Source organism: Tetrao urogallus, assembly GCF_951394365.1.
Source record: "Tetrao urogallus genome assembly, chromosome: 4".
Classification (NCBI taxonomy): Eukaryota; Metazoa; Chordata; class Aves; order Galliformes; family Phasianidae; genus Tetrao; species Tetrao urogallus.
Window position 1 is genome coordinate 62250692 of NC_136817.1, and position 22058 is coordinate 62272749.

At 36.3% G+C, this 22058-nt stretch overlaps 1 protein-coding gene across 1 annotated transcript in view; it reads right to left on the bottom strand.

Moving 5' to 3' along the window:
* Nucleotides 1-7209: 7209 nt before the first annotated feature.
* GRK4 (G protein-coupled receptor kinase 4) overlaps nucleotides 7210-22058 on the bottom strand; it is a gene marked incomplete at both ends in the record, with an annotated part of 29988 nt that continues 15139 nt past the window's right edge. The window contains 12 exons of the mRNA XM_079534531.1: nucleotides 7210-7263; nucleotides 8594-8716; nucleotides 9588-9725; nucleotides 10268-10405; nucleotides 11175-11383; nucleotides 11767-11856; nucleotides 13787-13824; nucleotides 17853-18043; nucleotides 18414-18554; nucleotides 19278-19341; nucleotides 19847-19939; nucleotides 21244-21344. Of these exons, the coding sequence (XP_079390657.1) occupies nucleotides 7210-7263; nucleotides 8594-8716; nucleotides 9588-9725; nucleotides 10268-10405; nucleotides 11175-11383; nucleotides 11767-11856; nucleotides 13787-13824; nucleotides 17853-18043; nucleotides 18414-18554; nucleotides 19278-19341; nucleotides 19847-19939; nucleotides 21244-21344 (1380 nt within the window). The remainder of the gene's footprint in view (nucleotides 7264-8593; nucleotides 8717-9587; nucleotides 9726-10267; nucleotides 10406-11174; nucleotides 11384-11766; nucleotides 11857-13786; nucleotides 13825-17852; nucleotides 18044-18413; nucleotides 18555-19277; nucleotides 19342-19846; nucleotides 19940-21243; nucleotides 21345-22058) is intronic.

Consider the following 22058-nt stretch of genomic DNA (forward strand, 5'->3'; position numbering starts at 1 on the left):
AGGGGGCTGCAATCTCCACCCCGCTGCCGCGCCGCCATCTTGGGGTTGGCCCAGCAGCCCCCGCGCCACGGCCCGGCCCCCTGCCCGGGTTGCTCCTCCCACCACGGAGCGAGTATTCAACGCGGGGCAACGCTGAGCGCATGCCTGGGGTCACGCAGACCGTCACGGCCGTACACAGGGCACGCGGGCTATCGAGGGGGGCGGGGCAACAAACAGAGCGACAGGCACTCCGACCAATCAAGAGGAGAGCTCCGCCTCTTTCCGCCTCTCATAGAGCGGGAAGCGGGGCGCCCGCTGGCGGCTCGTGACGGGCAGAGTGGGGGACCGCGCCGGCCCTAAAGCCGCCTCACCCCTCAGCCGTCCGCCCTCACCGCCGCCCCCAGTGCCAGGAGGTCCTTATCGTGCTGAGGTGCTTGCCAAGCGCTACCGCACCTCGTCGTTATTTTGGGCTCTGAGGAAAAAGGGAAAACACTTACAGGAACCAGGCACTTAGCGCTTGGCAGGGGCCCCGCTGGCCTCTCAGCATCAGCCTCATGATGCTGGACCTGCTCGGTCAGGACAGCTTTTTGCTCTCTTAAAGCACATATTAAACATACCTCTTTAAAGCCTACTCTCAAAGATAGTGTAATCCAAGCATTAAGATTTTTATTTTTTTTAAAACTAAAAATACTGTAATGAATTCAATTACAACTAATGCTTTAATGTACCTAATATTGCTGAGACATCAGAATCATAGCACAGCCAGGGTTAGAAAAGACCTCTAAAAGATCATCCAGAATACCATCCACCTATGACCAGTACTTCCCACTAAATCACGTCCCTCCGTACAACATCAAAATGAACATCCGCACTGGTAATTGAGCTGTACCTCAGAAACATGGACTTTGTCCCTGTGATGGAAATGCAGAACGGCTTCTGGCCCTTCACACCTTTGCACACGTCTATATCCCCATAAAACTCTGATTCCATCAGTGTAACTGCTGGAAAACCACAGGAGACGCACTGATCATTTATCGCCAAACACTCATTAAAACATTGCTCTGCCAGTTAATTATTAGCATGTGAATAAAAGATGCACCACTTGGATTGTTTGCCTGAAAATAAAACTACCTACAACACTAAAAATAACAAACTATGAAAAGCCACTTTTTAGTTGTAAATGTGTAATAAAATATGAGCTTTTAAGGTATAAAGAATAAGACATTTACACTTTTCCTGGTTTTAGAATAAAGCTTGTAGAGCTTTCTCTAGAATGTAGGGATTACCACAAATTTTTTATTTAGCAAATGGTACAAGAAAATATGACCATGTAGCCAGAGTGCTGCATGCACCATGTGATAATTGCACATGCCACACCATGCTTCAGAATAAATTAAGCAGATCAAAACGAGCACAAGCTTTTATCAAAGATTAAACAAGCCACCAAGTCAGTGTTTGCAAAACTCTTCTGAAGCTTTAAACCAAAATGTGCACCATTCCTCTAAGGGCTGCTGACTCACCGGTACAAATGCAATGCAATGCATGCCCACACTCCTTGCTCTCTTCTTCCTGACTGTGCTGGCAATGCCTGCCCTTCTGCTCATTATCCATACGCTGGGGTAAGTGGGAGAGAAGTCTACGGTACCTTGAGTTGGAGGCCTTTGGCAAGTGTTTTATCAGGAAGCTCTCCCAGTTTAAATTCACTGATACTTGCAAAAACACAGATCATGTCGTTGATCCTACTCAAAGAGCAGCCCCACAAACAAAATGACCAAAAACGAAGTGGTGGCAAACGAGGAAAGGACAAGCAACAGCAGGAAAGGTTGGATAACAGGTATTTCTGTAAATCCAACTCTAACACAAAGGAATAAAACAGTCACAGTCTCAGTGGAGTAACAGCCACTACTAAGAAGTTATATATAATTCAGTGGATGACAAATTCATCTCCACTTCCAGAAGCAAAAAGAAATATGCTTTAACCTAGTTTGAAAGAAAGGCATGAATGCTGTGGATGTTTCCTAACCATATGCTACCAACAGCTGTAACAATCTAACTCTTCATTTCAGTCTCAGTACTGGGTTAGATAAGCATGCCAAAAATAAATATTCTCTCCCAAAGGCAATCTTAAGCCAGCATTGCCAGAAACAATTCAGCAAGTCCTTGATTCCAATCATTAATCCAACAGACTTTACTGACCCACTAATTCAACATACGCACACAGTCTACAGTATGCCAATAACAGTTACGTTATTGTTACAAACCCTTAAATGGAAGCGGTTCTAGATATCAGTTAAAGTCTTAGCCCTTGAACTCATGTAATAAAATTACAGTGAAAGACTTTTTCGAAAGGCAACATTTTGAAAACACAAGCAGTGCACCACTGAAAAAAGTTTGATGCAAATAAAACAAATCTAATTCCAAGGTATAATTTTTTTTTAAGTAAAGTGAAGCCTGCAAAATCTTTTTTTTCTTCAACAATGGAAAACTCAATGTGCAGACAACAAGCAACTGCTGAACAATCTTGCATTCACAGTGTTATCACAGTAAACGTGTTAAAGTAGCATATCCCCATAAACATGTATGAAATTCATGCAGAAACTGAAAATCAGACTAAGAGAAAAGGTGTAACCTGAGCAAATACTCAGGTAATTTTCCTGAATTCATCAGTCTCACATTGGTAAACATCTTAAACATTTTCTATTTCAACAAATTGTGATTTTTATTTTTAAATTACAACTTCACCTACCCCAGCTACCATAAAAGACCTGGTAAATAAATCACATAAGACAATAAAATACATGTGTTTGAAAGATGTGGCAGTGTTTTGCTTTTATTTCAAGAATAACAGTGCTAGAATATCCAGGAAAACAGCTCATACAACAATTACTTGAGTGGTTTGGAAATTCTGCAACTAACACGTCACATTTAACAGTCAACACTGCTATAACTGGAAGGAATTCTGGTGGTTTGGACATACGTGGAGCATGGGAGGATGGTTACCTATGTGCCATATGCAAAACTTATGATAAAACACATGGACAACTCTGAAATAAAAGAATTGTACATTCAGCAAAAGAGACATCATTATTACCAAAAGGAGCCAGGCGGGTAATTGAAATCAAAATAAACATAAATTTAGCTTATCTTTACTTTAAAACAAAAATAATCCTTTTTCAGTATATCTTAAAGAAAAGTTCCTACTGAAAAATCTTCAAAAATGAAGATGACATCTCCACTGTTAACTTAATATAAACCACGAGATCAGATAAACCATGAGAAAAAATATTATTTCTGCTAGTTTACTTTAGTAACTTGTAACTAGTTACAGTTGAACATACTGATGCTTATGTGAATCAAGATCTTTCTTGCTTATTATGACTACCAAATACAATCTGTATCAGATTTTGCTTGAACATGGAAGATGTTTTCTGCTTTCTTTAAAATAAAGCAAACCAGCACATGAAGAAATGAGACCTTCGTGAGAAACACTGAACAAACATTCTTCATTTTTAGCAATGAATTTTCTTACATCTATATTGGAAAAATAATTGAAGTACCTTCTAAAAATTGTTGGGCTTTCTTTGCTTGTTTTTAACAGCTTTTATCACAGATTTCTCAAATTAGGCAATTTTATTCTGAGGTTGGTTTTTTTTCCCCCAACTAGACTGGTTTGTTGGTATTGTTTCTAGACTGCAACATCTTTATTATGATCTTTACAGCTCTAAGGAAAAAAAAAAAGCTGTCAGTTTCTTTTGAAGAAAGACATCAACCCTGAGGCATGAAGACTGTGTTCTGTTGCTCACAATAATCATATTAAGTAAACCAATAAGATACTGGTACATTGTTTCACAGTTTGAATTTGGAGCTCTAGATGTTGATTCATGAGGTATGCACAGACATGAAGACTTACACAAACAAATGTTCGGAAACAAAAGCTACAGAGAAGGATTGATCTCACTGAAATAACTCCACAGAACTGATAGATCTTTCCATATCTCACACCAACAGAACAAAGCAGTTGGGCTGCTGGATTGTCTCACTGCTATTAAAATCTTATACTGCTTATAAGCAGTATAGCTTATACTGCTATTAAAATCTGAATTCGTAGAGGTGTAATGAAGGCATTCTGAACAAGAAATTTTCTTTGTTTAATTATAGCTTCATAGAAATAAAAGTCTATATCATCAGTAAATACAACCTGCTGCCTTCTCTCATCTGCATCCTATGAAAAAAAAATCAATAACAAAATTCAAATTATATTTACCATACCAGTGTTTTGCTTTCGTCTCCTTACCCTTTTCACACTTCTCAAAGTGTATCTCCAAGCTAGTAATATTAGCCACTTTAGATTACATAGCATAACTTCATCTTCAAGTACCATGTGAAAAGAATTACATTGGTTCCTGCAATTTCTTGTCCTAGTTGATGATATACATTAAGTAATATCCAGTAATTATGTGCTTATATTTCTAATTGCTTACATTTTAAACTTTGATACTTGTGCAGATTTTGACAGCTTTAATGTATTTATTGTTCATATAAATAATAAAGTTAATAAACTGTGCAAAGAAGAAGGTCATACTTATTATGGTGAATGGAGATAAAAGGAACAAATTTATAATATGCTGTCTTGACCTGAGTGGCAAAAAATAGAATTTAGAACTTAACCCTGCTACCATGTAGTTACCCTTAAAAAATACTTGGAATTATTATTCATAACCCAAGGAAAAAACTTGTGAAATGAAAGCTTCAGAAAAACATGCAAAAAAGTCACATGTGGTCAAAAGTTCCTTGTCCAGAGGAGCATAAGTATAAATAATTGTAAGAACCAATTGTGAGAAACAGTTTTCCTGTTTATCTAGATTCTTTTCTTGGGAGAACCCTGGAGAAAAAGTGTTATACCTCTGCACTCCAAAGTGGGGGAACATTTTTTATTTATTTTATGTTAAAATTCTTCTCTCTCTAAAATAGAGAAGAAATTTGAAATATGTAATGAATATACTTTCACATTTTCTTTAAGTCAGTTCATAAAAGTTACTCAGTTTGTGTCCATGGTATTCTTGCCTAAGTCTGAAGTTCCTCTTAGCAGACATTAAATCCAGACAGTTGCTCCATGTGTCTAATGTTAATTCTGTCACCTTTATTTGACTCAGAATGGTACACCTAAGATATTTAAAAATTAAATCCTTAGTAAGAGAAACACAATCAATAGCCCGATCAGGTAGGTATTGCCCGATCAGGTAGGTATTTCTAAAACACTTCCATTACCTCTTTAGAAAGGTGGGAATGGAGAAATGTCCTTCTCTTATTATTGTACAAAATAAAGAGGGTCAGGTCAGACTGTGCCAGCTCGCTGTCTCACACATAATGGTTCTAGCCAACACCCTTACTTCACTTATTTCTCTGTCAAGTCTCCATTCCCTCACTATTGCATCAGATTGTCATGCAGGAATTTCTCTCTCCCACTGCCAATTTCTCTCTTCCCCCACAGACATTTTGCTGTCCTCTGTGTCATGTTAGACATCAGGAAACATGCACTGAAAACACAGAAAAAGAGTGTAACCATCATTTCTGTGTGGCACAATATTCATGAGGAACAACGTCAAAGAGGCACCCCAGCAGAATTTTGTAAAACTTTAGTTTTCCAATTTATTTCAAATTCTAATTTACTAAAACATTCCTGCACAGAAACAAAATACTGTGAATTTATACCCGCAGTAGGCTCAACTATCAGATGTATCTTTGGAGCATTCTGAGTTTCTCCTAGGGAGGTCTGTGAATCACAAGCAGAAACCTATTGAGGTAGATATTCAGTTGGTGCATATAGAACATATGCAGTCTGCTTGGTTCCTAGAGATTAGAAACTGAAAAAAAAAGCATGCTCTGTGGAGACAATCGTCAGAATTCAGAACATAACGTATAGCAAAAAGTCATGGCTCCAACTTCAAGAATATTTCAAGACTAATTTAAATTTTGAAACAGAAAAGGCTCATGAAATGTGCTCCCTAAGTTTCTTCTCCTACACGGATAAAACGTTTTACACAGAGCTTCTCAAAAAAAAAAAAAAAAAAAAAAAAAAAACAAAAAAAAACTGGCATACTTTGAGCCCAGAAGAACAGATATTTTACAAGCTTCCATCAAACTGGAAACAGTTTTTACTCACAAACATAAGGTAATCATAACTAAAACTTTAACAGCAGCTCCACAGCTGCATTAAGCAATCTTATGATCGCTAAAACCAAGGAGATTTTAATCTTTATGCTTTTGAGAGTTATAAGAAAAGATTATTTACACTGTTAAATTTAATACTACCACTAGCTTTTCCTTCCCTCAGTGGCAGTGATCGCTGTCAACCCTATAATGTTGCATATCACAACATGATAAGCAGAGAAGATAGCATTAAGAGCCTGTGGTTTGTTTTCTTACCCATTCTAAACCCCTAACATCCTACATGGAGTTGTAAACAGTTTCATTTACAGAAAAAAATAAAAAATGAGTTCCCACAGGTAAAAGAAGTCCTTTCAGTAAGGGCAACAAAGTACACAAAAGCAGTTATAAAATTTTGGCATAGGTCTACTTGCATGGTCCATGTTAAGGAACTGTATGGAGAGAATGTGTACGAAAGACAGAAAGGAGTAGGGGGTGATACAGTTGGTCACAAGATTAAGCTAAATGTCCAGAATTCTAGATAAAAGTAAGACCAAGACTATTTCAAATCTATAAGCAAACAGCACTTCATAATAGCTAGCCACAGTGCACTGAATTCCTTTATTTCCTTAGCAGTTTTCTTGAGATGCATTAGATGATGGCACTGCCATGCAGCCAGATAATACAAGAATTATGAACTTTTATCAGTACAGCAATTTTACTCTTAAGAAAACAGCTAATAAAGGTCTAATGAACAAGAAGATCTTTACCAGGAGCAAAAAAAGTCAAATTAAGTTTATGCCATAGATGTTCTTTCTCTCCTTTAAAATCCTATTAATATTTCTAGATTCATTCCATTGCAGGGGTAGGGAGAAGAAATAAATCAAATACATACAGAAACACACTCAAATGGCACTCGTTTTTTGTACAATTAAGCTTTAGTGAAAAATATACATCTTAAAACAAATGAAGTACAAATGTACAAAAATTCTTGAACTCATAAAAAATATATATAATACACTTTGCTACAGAGATATAAAACATTTAAAGTTTGCTAATCCTTTTTGATGACAGTAAAGTGATTTAAAGTCTAGAGGACTCCTGCTCCTCATCACTGCAATCAGATTTAAAGCAGACCTGCAAGAAAAGACAGAAACATAATTCAGTTGCAAAGATAACACTATTGTAGGGTGTTTTGTTTTGTTTTTTTTTTAAACCTTTCAAACCAGCTGAAGGCTTGCAAGCCATGCTAGTATTTTTAGGAACCTTCTCAGTAGAAAGGCCTTAGGACAGTATAAACTGATTCAGCTTGGTAAAACCATGCTAAGACACAAGCTTTAAGTTCAGTTACATGAGATTATTACTATACTTAACCATTCCTTCTATTCCTTCAATATAAATGTGGAAAAAGTGAATTCAGAAAGGTGAACTAAAAATAGCAGTACTCTTATACATTCCATTAGCACTGTACCATTGTACAGAGGCAAATTACCAGCTGATGACAAAAATCATCATCATGCAATTTTAATGTGGCTCTGTTGTGGCTACTTAGCAAATTTAAAATTCTATTTCTGCTTGAAAGCCAAAGAAGTCCTAGAGGAGTTCCTCCTTCTGAAATGTACTAAGCTTCTGAAGAGAATTCTACTCCGTAGTGCAGGCATACTGAGCAAGCAGAATTATGCACAGTATCTTCAACTGAAAGTCTTTACAAACAGTTTACTTCTCAACAGCAATAAGCAAGGATATTGTCATGCCTTTTAGACAGTATTTCGGTATTCAGCTCATATAACTTCCGCTTCTACTTTTTAATAAAGTTTTTCTGTAAGAGAGGCTGTGCATTATCAGAAGTTATGTAAGCATATGTTGTTTTGGTAAAGGAATTAAAGCTTCGTGCTGAAGTATATTAACATTTGTTTCGTAACAGTTCTTCACACTCATTCATTTAGGAGTTATCTTTGCATAGCTTAATACACCACAACAATTTACTGGGAGTCCATCTTTATAAAGGAAGAAGTACTATATTGCTGTGCCCAATCACACTAATTTTGGAGTTCACTATTCAGTTCTATACAAGTTTTTGCAAAAGGAGCCCTCAATTATCTCTCAAATCATTTACTCATAAGTTCTACAAAAACTATCAAAGGAGCACGACTGAAGTTAGTATCTCCAGAAAAGAAAGATGTGCAATACAGCGTTAGCAACATACAGTACTTCTTTCCCCTCCACAGGCAACAGCTAGCAAGCTAGAGAAAGCAGAATGCTGAAGGAGGAAAAAAACCCTGGATTTTATATGGGTTGTCACAGTTTCTGAAATGCAGTGCAGGGATAAAGGCATAAGCCAGGTTTCATTAGTTTAAGCATTCAGGGAAAAAAGCTTTTCCTATCATAAATCAACTTTAAAAACGCTCAAATTGAACAGATTTTAAGGTCTTACTGGTAATTTTCTTATCAAAGAAAACACCCTTACCTCTCCACTAAAAAGTCTGTGAAAGAAGCCTCTCTTTGGTTTAGGAGACCTCTCTCTGTCTGGTGACACAGTACCATCAGTTTCACAAGCATTAATATCTTCAAAGCATCCTGTTTCAATCATCTTTGAAACATATAAAACATAAATTAAGTATCCATACAAGCCTCTCAAACACACTGCATTCATCACCCACTTACTCTGAGTGGTTACTCCTAACAAGCTAAAAATATGTCAGTTTCATGCTACTAAAACTACATCATTTGCAAACCTACTTGAAGGAAAGCACAAAATCTATATTAACTCTTCTTGAGCACTGAGACAAATTTAAAGAACAACAATATAAGCACTATCATGCAGGCAAGCACTAAGATGCTCCTTCCCTTTTGTAAAGAATTGCTCCTGCCTATAATGCAATGAGCATACGTTTTTAGAATCAGAATGGATTTGCTTTGTGTATCATTAAATACTTGCTTTTCTTTTTGTCTGTTCAGCTCACTTCAGAACGCTCTAGCCTAACATTTTATACTATGGACTAAACTTCGAATGAGAATTATCAATACAGAATCCCAGACTGCTCATTCAGCAGCCTTAAAAGGAAGTCTTACTTTACTAATGTTGAATAGTTCGCTTTGAAACCATAGAAGAGGTAAGCTGTGATTCTGTATTACTAAGTCACTTGGATATTCTATTGATGCTTGGGCACGATACAGTGAAACAACAGCTTCCAAGCAAGCCTATTAGCTGTTTGACAGTATGAAAACTATCTGCCTATGAAGAGTAATACTTCATACATATGGCAGAACGAAGAAAACATGGTGACAATGCTGCTGAAGTCTTGTTGATCGCAGTAAGATGTCACCTTTCATTTTACACATATTGTGGTCCTTCAATTTTTAGTAATTAATGTTTTTTGGGGAAAAAAAGTATTGTAAATTTATCCCACACTAAGTCTTTTAATCACTGCACTAAAGAAAATCTTTTCTGAAATATATACCTCATTTTGCCAAGGGATTGAGACACAACCCGTAACAAATTTGGAATAGAAGTCATCATCTGTAGTATCCAGGTTCACTCCTTTTACTGTAGAGAACTGCTCTATGTCCAGGACATCTTTACAATACACGGCACGTGGCTGCAGTACAATACAAGATTACTTCATTAAGTTCTTTTTGCCCTAGGTGAGCAGACTAAATTACATTATATTACACAACAGAAATGCAAAAAACTTAACAGAATCTTGTCATAATGCATTTGGGGAGTTCCATCCATCCTTTAAGTAACAGAACAAGAGCATCAAAAGAAGAGCAGCATGCAGCATCTGTGATTTTCTTACTGGTCGTCACAGTCTACTTGTCCTCTGGCAGCTTCCTTTCAGCTCCAGAGTTGAACTCCTCAAAGCCAAACTTAATATGTTTAGCACCTGATCTGGGAAAGTTGAGTTTTCAGGGCTAACAGAAATCAGGTAGAAAGCTCTACAGTGACATACTATACTATCCTGTAGCAGTATTCTCAGATGAAATGCCACAAAACAACTAGCCGAAAATACCTACAATGGTAATCTCCAGCCAATGTGAATAACTGCAGAAGTTTATCTGCAGTTCACATGACAACTGACACAGAATTATGCAGTTCATGCCTTTTTAGATACTAATCAAATCTGTCTCACCTACTTACATCTGGCAAAAATGGAGGCTCCAACATGTTAGCTTCCAGCCTCTTGAAGTTAATATTCTTGAAAATAGGATGTTGTTTCACAATAGCAGCTCCATTTTCCGTGCAACCCAGTCGCTCCCCTGGATTTTTTGCAAGTAACTGCAAAGATATGAATAAAGAGGCTGTCCTAGTGATATGATCTCTCAATTAAGAAGAAAAAACACAACCCTTCCTTTCTTGGTCTTTTAGAAGATGAACTTTATTGTGGTATCAAAACGAACTGGTAATTCAAATTACAACATTGTAGACAAAAGAATCCTTAAAGAAAGATTGTTACTTTTTCTGGCAGTAAGGACTAGACCTAAAGTTGTATGAAATTATTTTAATTGATGCCACATTGAATAGCTTTTGCAGTAGGTTCTACTTTCAGGAAAAATCATAGAAAAAAATGTAGATCTGTGTAAGTAATTTATTTATTCTGCATAAACTAGTGAAGAAGTTTTTGAAGCTTTCTGTACAGGCGCACTCCTTAATAAATTTAAGAGCACAGAAGATTAAAAATACCTGCTGTCTTAAACAGGCTCTTTTAGAGAAGGAAGGTCATGTACAACTGCAATTTCTCCACATCCAGTATCAAAGCTGTACCCTATGGTCTAAAAAATGCTGCATTTTTCATTCACATGAGAGAGAAACCACTTTATGCTGCCTACCTTAAGTTTTAAAAAGTTCAGAATTATCAAAATTTGATAAAATAAACAAGTCATGGATCGTCAGAAATGTCCACTGGAACCAAAGAAAGATTTTGGTACCCTCACTACACCTCACTCCAGCCTTGAAAAAAAATTCAATAGAAGACTAAAATAAAGCAGCTCATCTCTACAAAGGGATTAGAAATTTAATTTTCAAACCTCTATGTCTCTTCACCCACCATCCTGCAAATGGATTTTGCCTCCTCAGAGAACTTGTCTGAATATGTTTCTTGGTCCTCCTTTACTCTCCGGTCAATCTCATCCCGTTTGACCCTTTCCTTATGCTTCCTGAATGGTGACTGTCCTTCAATCATTTCATAAATTAAGCAACCAAGACCCCACCAATCTGGGCTGAACGTGTATTTTTCATTTTTGAGCACTTCTGGAGCTACAAAAATAAACAAAAAACACACAATAATTTAATTAATACTCTTTTGGTACTGTACAAAAGGTCTTTAAGCAATCCCTTTTTCTTGAAGAAATGTTAATTCCTACACTGAATACTGTGTGTATCCAACAGAAGCATTTAAGTGTTTTAAAACAATCAGATTTTTTAATAAGATTAGAAGAAATTAGGTGTTTTCTTAGAAGTTCTACCTAAAGTTACAGTTCCAAAAGTTAACTTTTCCCATTTATTAAGAAAGTTTAAAACTGACTACCAATATCTTCCACCATGTATTAAAATCTTTCTCTGCAGAACCAGTGCAGCTCTTTGGACAAGTCATTCAAGCTTGCTGGTAAAACATAACTAGCAAAGGATATTTCACATACCCATGTAACCAACAGTGCCAACTCGTCCTCTGACCGTTTCTCCTTCTGGAATCTGCACAGCTAATCCAAGATCTGAAATTCTAATATGTCCTGTTCGTATTAAGATAAAAAACAGTCAGCAAATAATAAAAATATCACTTTTATAACAAGAAATTTCTCTTGCACACCTCATCAAAAACACCTAAATCATTAAAATATTCATATATCTCATAGAACTAAGCTTCTTTAACTAGAAAGAAGTCCCCTCTTTTTTTCCCCCCTTTTTTAAACTTGTAACAGAAGAGAAGTACCAAAGGTCACACACACAGAAAAAAAAAATGTTAAGTGCTCTATTCCTAGCTTTGGTATTGGCTGCAACTCCAGTATAAAAAGAAATTAATGCCTGCTTATATGGAGTTCTGTATGTACACATTAGAGATTTTTATTTTTCCATTCTGTATTCCCCTCTACAAAAAAATCTAGCTTTCTTAACAAAACATCAGAATTTAATCCATTTATTTCCAGTCAGGGAACTGTAGCCTGTACTGAAGTATCAGGTCTTCCTCTAATGAAGAGCACCCTAATAATGCTAAGTGCAAGTAATATGCTACTTTTCTTTCTGCATAGGAGTAGGGACAGAAATTCCTAACCAGAACCTACTCAGAACTGTTGATGTTATAACATGCCAGAGTCAGTCCAGACCATTCAAGGATTTGTTTGTTTGTGTTTTTGTTTAGTTTTATTTCTGGTCTAGAAAGCTTCCTAGATACAGCATCAGCCCTCTAGGTATCCCGTTCAAATGCCTGACATTCATTTGCACCTGTTTTCTTTGTCATTCAAAAAGCAGTGCAGCATCAGCATTAGTTATTGTTAGCATACTAATTTCTTTTTTACATATGCTATATAATCATGGTGTGGGGAAAGACTAGAAAAACTTAAGTGCCACTTTTTATGCTGGTTAGAAATAATTAAATGCTCCTGAGCAGTAAATGCTATTTTAAATATTCAGATGCTCTTCTGTTCCCCAGCATCTGATGAACCCCTTTGTCAAGTGCAGGATCTGAGCTCCTGAAGCCATTTTCTAATTAGCCTCCTCTGCTCTCTGGAACAAGATCAGAATATCCCTGCCAGAAAGAAAGCATTCTGGTGCAGTCCTGCACAGCTACATTTTTCCTCAAAGAAGCCTGTCACTTTTGCTAGACATTGCTGGAGAGAAGAATTAAAGAATGTATTTGATGTGTACCAAAGCTTTAGCTGTTGCAAAGTGACTTCTCCCAAGCACCTTCTTTTTCAAAGTTTATCAGTCAGAACACGCTGACTTCAAAGACTAAAAATAAATCCTGCGTTAACGACTCCAAAAGAAGTTTTGCCTTTAACTGAAATACTCAGCAATTACAAGATCAAACTGGTAATATTCAGCCTCAGCTTAAGAGAAGGTAATTGCTGCACATGTTCTACAGTGAGTTCAAAAGATTTCGGTTAAAGAACATTAATTTGCCTTCTGGGGAAAAAAAAGAAAAATGTATTTTTTCATATTGATTTGACTCCCCCAAGCCACATCTACACTAGCAACCATCAGAACTTCTGTTTTTGTTGAAGTGTTGAAACGAACACTCACACCTCAGATTTCTTTCCTCTTTATTGCTTGACATCATATTTTACTCTTTAGGTGTAACTCTGACCTCAAAGCTAATAAATTAATGTAGTAAGATAAACAAAAAGACAAATAAAAAGAAATCCAGCTAAGTTTTAATCATATTAAATCAAAGGAAAGGGAGAAGGAAAGAAAAAAGGTCATTATGAGAGGAGAAATTGATCCCTTTCACATTACATGTAATTTCTCACTCTCTTAACCCCAGTATTTTTTCACATTCTCTAAGAAATAGGGACAGTTTTAATTTACTAATGAAAATACACTACACTTAGTATTTGTCACTCAAGTCCCTCCTATTACAAAGATACACTGAGCAAGAAATTAAAGAGATTAAAAAGTATGTTCTGTAATTCCTGATTTCAAAATTAATTTCAATTATTTACTTACCACAGTCGTCAAGGAGTATATTTTCAGGCTTCAGATCTCTATAAATTAAAATAAATAAAAGCGTTAATTATACAGAGGACAAGATTATCACTTATCATGAAATGTAACTGGGGCAATATAGGACTTCTGATAACGATTCTGATTAAGGAGGTTTTTCCAGATCATACCTACATACAAAAAAAAAAAAAAGCTGCAAAGTTGAGGACCTATAAAACAAACAGTATAACCACAGAACTCGAGTTGCCTCAATCTTTATCCTATTTAGGCTAAAATAGCAATTTCACAGATGAGAGTCTCAAGATAACACCAGCATCTTTACACTAAAGCAACTTACATCCAGCTTGTGCTCATAAACTAAAGAGAATTAAAGAGCTTTCTCCTGAGCATATCAGCCATGTAACTTCACAAGTTAAAACAAGCCAGTACTTGCTGCAGCATGATGCTCTACTCAGTTTGTTTCTTTTGGATGCGCAGCTTCACTAGAAACATTCTTCTGCAATTAAATGGCAGCAAAAATCAGGAAAGAGTTAAAGAGGTACTAATTTTTCTTTTTTTTTAATGTTACAATTGTACCCTTACAGATGCTGAAAAAGAAGCTCTTCGTGTACAACTACAACAAGATAAGGTACTAGTATAAAAAGCAGGAAACTGAATAACTTAAATAGTTTTAGAAAGGATCATTCTAGCAGTTACATTCAAAATGAAACATACAAACGTTTCTTCAAATCTGCGTTACCTTTTCTCTCCAGATATTGCTAAATTCATGCTCTAAGGTATGTGCATTTGTGTTAGTTTCATTACTTCATAAAATAAGCATACAAAAGAATTTTCCTATAAATCTTTAAGTCTGAACAGTCCCTGTAATGGGACCTTCAATTCACATCAGATACAAGTTTGTATCAGGGAAACCAGGAGATACTGAGATTAAAAGGAAAAAAAACACAACAAAACTCATCTCAAATTTTAGGCAGAAGCAAGTCTACTGTAAAACACATAATGCACATTCAGATGAGTTCAAGTAAACAGATCTAAAAACTTCCATCCAGTTCCCAGAAATCTGATTAAAGCATAACCTAAAAAATAATACATAGAGACACATCTTAATCAAAGCTAATTCTGTTCTTCAATCCACTAACAGTTGATATTAGAAGTTACTGCAGCTAGAATTCTAGTTGTGTAACGCTATTAGTTTCTAGGCCAAACAGTTAACAATAAGTAAAGCTCTGAAAATGTCAAGAATTTAGCTACCAATTCTAGCTTTGGGATGCACTGGGGCATCATCTTTCTCCCTCGTCTGTTCCTCCACTGTGAGAGAAGCCAAAGTTTCGGTGGAAATACACAGGCTTTGGTCCTGCAGTGGACAACAGACTACCTCAACTGAAAAGCAAGCTCAGAATGAGAGCCAAAAACAATTCTAGGAACAGGAGCTTCAGCTTTCCTCTCATAAAGCAGACTTTACGTCTGCAATCTTCACAAAACAAAGGCGCATGTTGAAAACAGACTGAAAAATATATATATTTTTTAAATTGAAGCAAGCATGCACTGCTCTGTTTATGCTACAGCTTATACCATCATGCCTTTTAGAACAGAGGCATTTGCTCCGCACTGTCTCATGCAAATCCTGATTTCAATCTACCTATTATCAAACATTTTGTGTAATGGATTAACAACTCTGCTACTGCTTGTTCCTGTGTTTACTTACTTTTCTGATGGCACCAACACATGGCCAGTTACAGAGAGTTTCACAAACTAACACAAAACATGTGAACTGGCTCAATCCCTATTAGGCAGAACAGGGCCCTCCTTCCAGATCTGCACCTGTTCTTCTAATCCAGTGGGAACTCCTCTCACAGAATGGCACAGCCACCTCCAGGGTACTCAGGACAGCTCTGATAGCACTGCTGACATTGAGCAGTAGCTTTCATACTGACATGTGGCCCATACTCTAAAAACTGATGTTAAAAGAGAAGAAAGATAGGCCTGGCTTTTGCACATTGAGGCATTTTGCTACTGATGGCAACACGTGCCAAATATAATAGAATTTAACATTAGAACTGCCTTACATTAGAACTGCCATTCTAGATATGAACAAACTAACAAGATGAATTGATTTTAGTTTCATCTACTGATGCCTGCTTGCACTGAGGAATTTCAGAATTTCTGAATTTTCCTTCTTCCACTGCCTTTACAGCACACTGAACTGTGATCATATATGGATAATCACAAAAATATATTTTCAATAGAAGAATTAGCTGCTTTAACAGTTTATGCTGTTTACCTTCAGAGATAGTTTCATTTAAAATTCCTTCTTTAAAGCTAAATAGGTCCCGTGATCTTATCAGTATCAAATATTTATAAAACAGCCAGAGTAGAACACTCCTTGCTCCAGAAAACAAACAAATATTAGTTACCTCCACAGGAGAACAAACTGCAGTATCAATGAAGATATAGCTCAGGTGGTTCTGCCCCCCACAACATTATGACTGCAGGTTACCAGAATTTTATTCTCACTGAAGAAATTATAATTATGGCCAATTTTTCCAACCCTTTTGGTTCATCAATCATACACAGTCATGTACCGATTTCTAAGTGCACTGCCTTTAAGACGCTTACAGAGGATTTCAATCACATAAGATATCACTGCAATTAGCGATAGATTATTCCTATGATCCTTTTTCAGTTTATGATTATAAAAACGTAGAACTTAACACAATGCTCCTAAATAGATTATACAAAAAGAAATAAAGAAATATGAGGCAAAAAATCTAGATCAGGATAAAAAAAAACTACTTTCAGCAAAGAAGAAAAAACAAGACTTTTGCATGAAGTTGGTCATTCTTTATTAATAGGAATAGGGCAAAAATAGTTCTACAGAGAACATAAAATTATCCAACCATTTTCTAAATTTAGCCCTCAAATGCATTTGAGCTGACATCGTATAACCAGAGTCACCTTTAATCTGTTTACATTTTGGGCAGGAACCCCCTCACTATGTTCTATACCTAATTGTTTAAATAATGACATAATGCCTTCAGGTATTATGATTAAATTTAAGCCCTTTCTTCTTCCCCCTGAGAGTACAGATTATTCAATTGGTAACACCTGCACTGTCTCTTTGTCCTTCATTATAAAATGAGGACTAAAAAAAAAAGTCTTATAAGATGCAATTTCACTCAGGAGCTGCTTGTGAAACTACTTTTCTGCTTCCTCAACTTGTAGCAGCACATACCAATTTCTAATAATTAGAAATCAGTTGCATAATAGCACAAAAAAAGGGACACATTTTGACTCCAAGACCACTCCAAAGTAAGCAGTTAGAGACGATGCTAGGATTCAAGGTGTTTGATTATCTAGTGTGCAAATTGCTAACAAGTTGAACACAAGGGCTGTGGGTTTGGGTTTTGGTTTTTAAACAATTACTTGTTTGGGAAACATGAAATGACCTGCTTGTAGCTGATTCACACGAGAACAATGAGGAAAACCAAGACTCTTAAATTTACCCTCTCTTCCCTTTTGCCAAAATACACTGCACATCACTGCAAGACTGGCCAAATCTCTTTAGGGAACAATGCATAAACAGCCTGATTTATTCTGTGGTTCTGCACTTTCCATGAGACTGACTGCTGTGTAGGTATGTTAATTTTCCATACTGAGGACAGAAAAGGCTCACTACATTAGCATTATGCAAGACTAACTTTTTTACCCTTTTACATACCAAGCAAGGCAGCAAAGCACTTCAATCTCCTGTTAACATCTACTTTAGAATGGACATGCAATGCCATGTTCCCAAAAAGTATTTATTTATTTGTACTGATAATTAATTTGGTTTATAATATTCTATCACTTTGCAATTGTTTTTAATGTTTTAGGATAGATACATCAGGTATCAGGACTGGAATAAACAGTAAGATGACAAATATTAGTAAGTCTGAAGAATGTCAAAAAGACTATTACAAATTACTGTGAAGTTGAAGTACAAGCTCATTTTAACAAAAAATAATTTGTATGTTCAATGCTGAACAGACATGGTGATGCCAAGGTATGAGTTACAGAAGACTGTACTGACCTGTAAACAATTCTCTCCTTCTGCAAATCCTCCAGACCACAGCACAGTTCTGCAGCATAGAAAATAGCCCTTTCTTCATCAAAGCCAGGATTTCCCATGTTATATATGTGAAACTTCAAATCCCCTCCATTCATTATGGTTAACACTAAACACAGGGCATCTTTTGTCTCGTATGTATAGGATAAACTAACCTAAAAAGAACAGAAGGGAGATGACGACCATTATTCACTCTAACTCCAATACAATTCTCAGATCCTTCTTCCAATATAAGCAAAATATGAAGTCGTTTAAAAAAGCAAATATGAATATACCAGCAAACCAGAGAGCTGTTACTGCCCAGTAAGATTACACCTTGAGACGTCCACCTACAAAAACTCTGCACAGAACTGTTTGTAATCACATACAACACATTCTGGTTATTACACCAATCATTTATCTTTGCAGTCACACATTCTCAAAATCAATTACAAAATGTCATGCCCATAAGCCCCTGAAAAGACTGAAACTGAGCAAACAATGCCATACAAACTCACAAGAACAAGATTAGAAGTAGATACTTACTACAAACCTACTATTCACTTTTTCCAGAATTCTTTTTTCATTTAGAGCCATGGATTCTCCTTTCCTCTTCTTTATTCTCTTTTTTTCTAGCTTCTTACAAGCATACATTTTTCCCGTTGCACGTACTTGACAAGCACACACCTAGAAAGGAGATGGAAAGCATGTAAGAGACGTGAACTTTATGCATACATATATACACACACCCCCCAAAATTTATTCTGCTTTATTTTCCCCAAGCTCTTAAACAATTTCAGAAAAATAAGGGGTCTGTAAGTATCTATTAAGTACTTTCACCCAAACAACTTAAGAGGGTCACAAAAACTGTAACAGAAGCGGAAAAGAAAAGAGGTTACACAGGAGCCAACGCTTTTTGCTAAAGCTCAGTAAAACTGCAGATCTTGTGTTGATGAAACTCTTGACTTTGGAAACTGCAGGACATAGGACTAACATCCACATCATATTCAAGGAGAAGAAAGGTTAGTTTAGTAATCGTCCTGTCCCTTCAAAACAGAGATATATTTGTAACATCGAGAAAAAAACAGAGCCTTATAAACAGAGTGAAATAAATCTAGGTTTTCACACTGAGTTCAGGAATGTAACTCATAATTACTAGGTAGGAACAAAACTACACTCTCATCACCAATCAAATTAAAAATTTTAAACAGAAGGAATTATTGCAATAGACGGGGCAGTTTCCTCCAGCTTTGTGCATGACCTACAATATTGAGACTAGCACATTAAAGTGTTTTAGATCAATGATCAGTTGACATCAAAATTTAGATTGTTAGAGACAAGAGTTAAACCTGCTTTTCCTCTGTATTAACCTTTAAGGATGGCCTCACAGAAAAATGCCTCTGTACTCACCTCTCCAAATCCACCTTTTCCAAGAACTCGGTAATGCCTAAACGTGTGTTTGGTTACTGGTTGCCTGATAAGAAGGAAACAAATAATGCAACAAGAATTATAAGAATTTGCAGACCCCTTTCCACCCCAAAATCTGTCTTCAATTTGCCCTTCCTGTTCTTTAACATCTGGCTGAATAACAGTTGCCTTCACTTCATGAAGATAGCACATAATAAATTGAATTCAAAATGAGAGGGGAATTCTGACTGGAAATACGGGTTCCCTTCTGTAAGTAAATACTACTTAAACCAAATATGGAGCTAAACACTAACAGGAGTTCCCAGGATTGGTATCCCATTACACACTTAACAATAAATTCGCATTTACTTTATGCAGATTCACTGCATAAAGACTCTTGAACAAATACTTCAGTTAGCTCATCAGCACTTCCATTGTCCCAGAGTCATCCTTGAATCTTGTCTTTCAGATCATGATTTTTCTAACAGGCATTGTGTAACAAGCAGAACAGTTCAGAAAGTTTCAGAAAGCCTAACAGAATTATAACATCAAAGTTATTGAAGTACACTTACTTCTCCAGCCATTTCCACTGTAAAAACCGGGAAAAATACACACTTTCTTGGTAAGCTTCAAAAGGTCTCCTGCTTAGGTATTCATGGACAATTCTAGCAACAGGAAAATAAATTCAGACTTGCACTGAAAAACTGATGATCAGCGTAATTAGTGTAGCAGTAGGCAGAAACACTGTCACTGCACTTACTAATGGTTTTAACCTAGATGTCTCAAAATGAGCTGCAATCATAGGAAACTATTCCTTGCCAGACCACTAGTAAATGCCAAAATAACTGCTACATACAGTAATCAGGAAGTTTAACCACTGTATTCACATTATCTGTCTTCAAGCCCACCTAAACATCAGCCAACCAGCAGCTACACAATGCAATTATGACCCCAAAATATGACCTACGAAAGATATTTACAGGAAAGGATCTACGAGATTTTATACGTCCTTTTGACTTGGATGAGTGAAGTTTCACTCTATGGTTTGAAATTGGAATACTAAATAACACATGCAAATCTGAATTCCATGCATCTTTATTGCTTCCCTCTTAAACTAAGCACACCTTAAACTAAGGTAATTAGGAACACAAGCCATTCAAACCATATGCAGACATTTACTGGACAATGGAAAGACAGATCTTCCATTTGAGACATGTTTTAGTAGGTGTTCTGACACATCCCTTTCGATCTTCTAATCTCAGGTAGTTATAAAGCACACTTATTTTTGTTGCCACGGTGATGACCCAAGCAGTGACAAAACATGTTGTAAGCCTCCAGACGTGATCAAGCATGCCTTGAAAAACCAGTAATATTAGAAACATGAAGGCTTTCCAAAGACATGCAACACTGGTAAACAGGTATCGTTCCTCCAAGAAAAGCCTTCACTGCTGCAGCTGTGTGAAATGTTACTGCATGATTTCAGAACAAAGTCTGTGTGCGATAAGTATCATAATCAATCCTCTAATCAGTCACGTTAGGGGAAGAATAATTAACCTGTTTTCCAGAACCATGAATTGTCTAACACTGCTCACAAACCTTTCACATGCCAATTTACAACTTTATTCTTTATAAATGCTTCCATCGTGGAAGAGAGCACACTCAAATGTAAAATATACAATGATGAAATAGCATTCTAACTTAAAGCATATTACTTGTTAACAGATAAAATAGCATTAGATCTTCAAGAGACTTCAGCAAAAATAGCGTTAAGAAAAGAACTCTTAAAGAAAAAAGCAAATGAATAATTTACAAAAGAAACTCAGTCCTTTTAATGAATCTCTTTCAAATCTTTCATCTACACTCATGTCAGAGACACACTTCTGGGAGTAATAATTTCACCTTTCATCTGTCTCAGGAACAGAAGTTTACCTTGTGATATTAAAACATAGTACTGTGCATTTTAACCTACCTAGTACAATCCACAAAAAGATCTTTAGAAGGGTTCTCTTCCAGTCTTGCTTTACATTCATTTACTGTTTCCTGAGGTATTTCTGGCAAGTGTGCTGCAGACTTAATTTAAAAAAAAACAATAAATAAAAAAAGGCAACAATAAAAGCAATATTGTAATTAGTAGAATGAGTAAAAGTTCTGCTCCAGGAAAAGAAAAGGAATGTTTTGGCTAACAAGGAAACTAAGAAAGTCTTTTTTTTTTTCGTCCCCCCAATTAAGAACTGCAATAACATTCAATGCATTTCTGTTTCAATAACCTGAGAAACAAGTTTGGCTATAATGCAACAATTTTCTTTTTCTTTTGGTAGGCCTACCACCACAAAAGTAAGTAAGTTACCTATTTGCTTTGGAAGGATGGAATGGAGAGAACAGAAACACCCAGTCTGGGACATGATTTCAAACTAGCCCAAAATGTTTTTCACCAAAACAGCATGTGAATTATGATAGCCCCAAAGAAAATATTTGAGGGGATAATGGTAAACCTGGAATCTGCTTCTAAAGCAGCAAAAAAGGTATTAATGTGGGGCAAGGCCTTTTCAAGAGGGCCAAATCAAGAGAAGCAGAAGAAGAAACTAATATAGAAAGCAAACGTGCTATTATATATCAATAGAAAAGCCTCCATTATACATCAGAGAACAAATCTTAAAAAAAAATCTGATTTAATAATATGCTAAAAGTTAGATCTGAATGATCTCCATGCAAGACGACAAACAGAATGTTCTAGAAAAAAAAATCCACATCATCTGACTTTGGAAGGACCTGTAGCAATTCTGA